Source organism: Ochotona princeps, chromosome 12, assembly GCF_030435755.1.
Source record: "Ochotona princeps isolate mOchPri1 chromosome 12, mOchPri1.hap1, whole genome shotgun sequence".
NCBI lineage: Eukaryota > Metazoa > Chordata > Mammalia > Lagomorpha > Ochotonidae > Ochotona > Ochotona princeps.
Genome location: NC_080843.1, coordinates 43,551,630 through 43,553,901, shown reverse-complemented (window position 1 = coordinate 43,553,901; position 2,272 = coordinate 43,551,630). Strand labels below are relative to the sequence as shown.

At 40.2% G+C, this 2,272-nt stretch overlaps 1 protein-coding gene across 1 annotated transcript; it reads right to left on the bottom strand.

The window, feature by feature from the left end:
* Window positions 1-514: 514 nt before the first annotated feature.
* LOC131481507 (centrosomal protein of 44 kDa-like) lies at window positions 515-1,884 on the bottom strand. Its single transcript, XM_058670520.1, has one exon. It carries the CDS (start codon window positions 1,818-1,820, stop codon window positions 666-668), a length of 1,155 nt encoding a protein of 384 aa, XP_058526503.1. The 5' UTR covers window positions 1,821-1,884; the 3' UTR covers window positions 515-665.
* Between the last annotated feature and the right edge of the window lie 388 nt (window positions 1,885-2,272).

Below are 2,272 nucleotides of genomic sequence, written 5' to 3'. Positions count from 1 at the left end.
TGTTGGGAGTTCTGTGTCCCTCCTGAATCTTGTTTCCCAATTCTTTCTCCAGATTAGGGAAATTTTCCTTTATTATTTCATTAAATACATTTGCAAACTCAGCTTCTCTTTCTGCACCTTCTGGGACTCCCATAACTCTTAGATTTGGCCTCTTTTTTTTTTTTAAAGATTTATTATTATTGGAAAGCCAGATATACAGAGAGGAGGAGAGACAGAGAGGAAGATCTTCCATCCGATGATTCACTCCCCAAGTGAGCCGCAACCGCCGGTGGACGCCGATCCGATGCCGGGAACCAGGAACCTCTTCTGGGTCTCCCATGCAGGTGCAGGGTCCCAAAGCTTTGGGCCGTCCTCGACTGCTTTCCCAGGCCACAAGCAGGGAGCTGGATGGGAAGTGGAGCTGCCGGGATTAGAACCGGCGCCCATATGGGATCCCGGGGCGTTCAAGGCGAGGACTTTAGCCACTAGGCCACGCTGCCGGGCCCGATTTGGCCTCTTTTTTTTTTTTTTTCAAAAATTTGAAACTATTTATTCATTAAGAAATGAAGAAACTCTAAGAAAGGGAATTCAAATTATTAACCAAACAGTATATTAAAAATTTAAAGAGAATTCTTAAATATACAACATGTACAATAGCAAAATTTTAGAAGTTCATGCAGAAAATACTATTGATTTGGGCATTTCAGCAACTCTGCAGTCTCTTCAAACATTGTTTTCATCCTTTCCATTTTCTGGATTGTTGTTTCCTCTGAAAAGTCCTTTAACCCGCAGTAGTTCACAGTCGAGGCTCTGGGAGTGGAGTCTGGTGATGCTGTGCTGTAACCAGAGGACAGAGGGACATGGGCTTGCCCTTCCATTTTGTTTTTTTTATCAGGATTCATGCTACTGGTAGAAGCATGGTCCTCATTTATTTCATTAAGCTCTATGTAGTTATCATTCTTTTTTGATAAAAGCATTTCTGTTTCAAGAAGAGTGACGCAACTTAGGAGGTTAATCCAGGTCTTTTCATTTACCATCACTTTTCCTTTCATTTTTTCCTCTAAATAGTCTAACCTGTTCTCCAAGAAAGTAAGTTTCTTAAGCTTTTCTTGGCATTCAGCAAGCATAGTCTGTAGCACAGTGATCTCAGGAGTAATATTTATATCTTGCTGCTCAGCCTTGACTTCAGGGTCCTTTACTTCAGGAATGTCTATTTCAGTAGTATTTACATCATTCACATCAAATGTTTCTTTAACCTCTGTCACTGTACTTGATGTATCTTCAGGAATTTCAACATTATCTTCATCATACAGATGACGGATCACCACCACTTTTTTCTTTCCTGAAGTCAGAAACTTGCCAGTAATATCAACACCAACAGGTTCTTCAGATGTTTTCTCACTGCTTGAAGAAGGTTCTGACTTAAAAACAATTTTCTCTCTTTGTTGCGATGGAGCCTTCTGCTGACCACTCAACTCCTTGTGCTTTTTCATAACAAAATTCAAAATATCACAAGTTATTTGGATTTTCCATTCAGCAAATCCACACTGGATGAACTGCTTTTTTGTCAGAATTGGTTTATAGTTAAATTGATCACGGAGAAGCTTATAGACAGTATCTACAAAGCACACGTCATTCTTTGCTATGAGTTCTACATTGGAATCCATCAGGAGTTCCGTTACATAAGGTGAGTACGAGGTAAGAGAATAGCTGATGATGGGCAAAGAAACTGGTGCATCTCCTTTTATCAAACCTGCAGAATCCACCTCGTTAGGATAATTTAGTGTGTGTAATACTTGCTCTAGGTTCCGTAAGCTTCTTTTTAAGTCACCTGGTGCCATTTTAACATTGGATGCAGCTCCAACTCTTTAAATATTCTAGCTTTTCACCTGCTCCTCGGGCTCCCTCCCGATTTGGCCTCTTAATAGTGTCTTTCAATTCTTGAAAACTTTTTGGCCTGATCCAGCTCTGCTTCCAGCTTTTTGTTTGCTTCCCCCTGGTGACAGGAAATATCTTCCAATTCTGAGATTCTTTCTTCTGCTTGCTTCATTCTATTTTGGAGACTCTCCACTGTACTCTTAATTTGCTCTACTGTGTTCTTAATTTCTGATATACCAGCCTTGATTTGCTTTATTGCTTCCTTAAATTCTTTGAACTCTTGCATGTGCTTCTCATTTTTGATCAGAATCTTTAAAATGAGTCTTATGGATTCTGTATGCCCCATTTTCTCGATGTCTTCCTCAGTGAACTCTGAGGTTGGCATAGGGTTTTGCTCCTTTGTAGGGGAGTTTTC

What these genes read in the sequence shown, in the direction of transcription:
- LOC131481507 (XM_058670520.1), bottom strand. Translation starts at nt 1,820, where the DNA reads ATGGCACCAGGTGACTTAAAAAGAAGCTTACGGAACCTAGAGCAAGTA.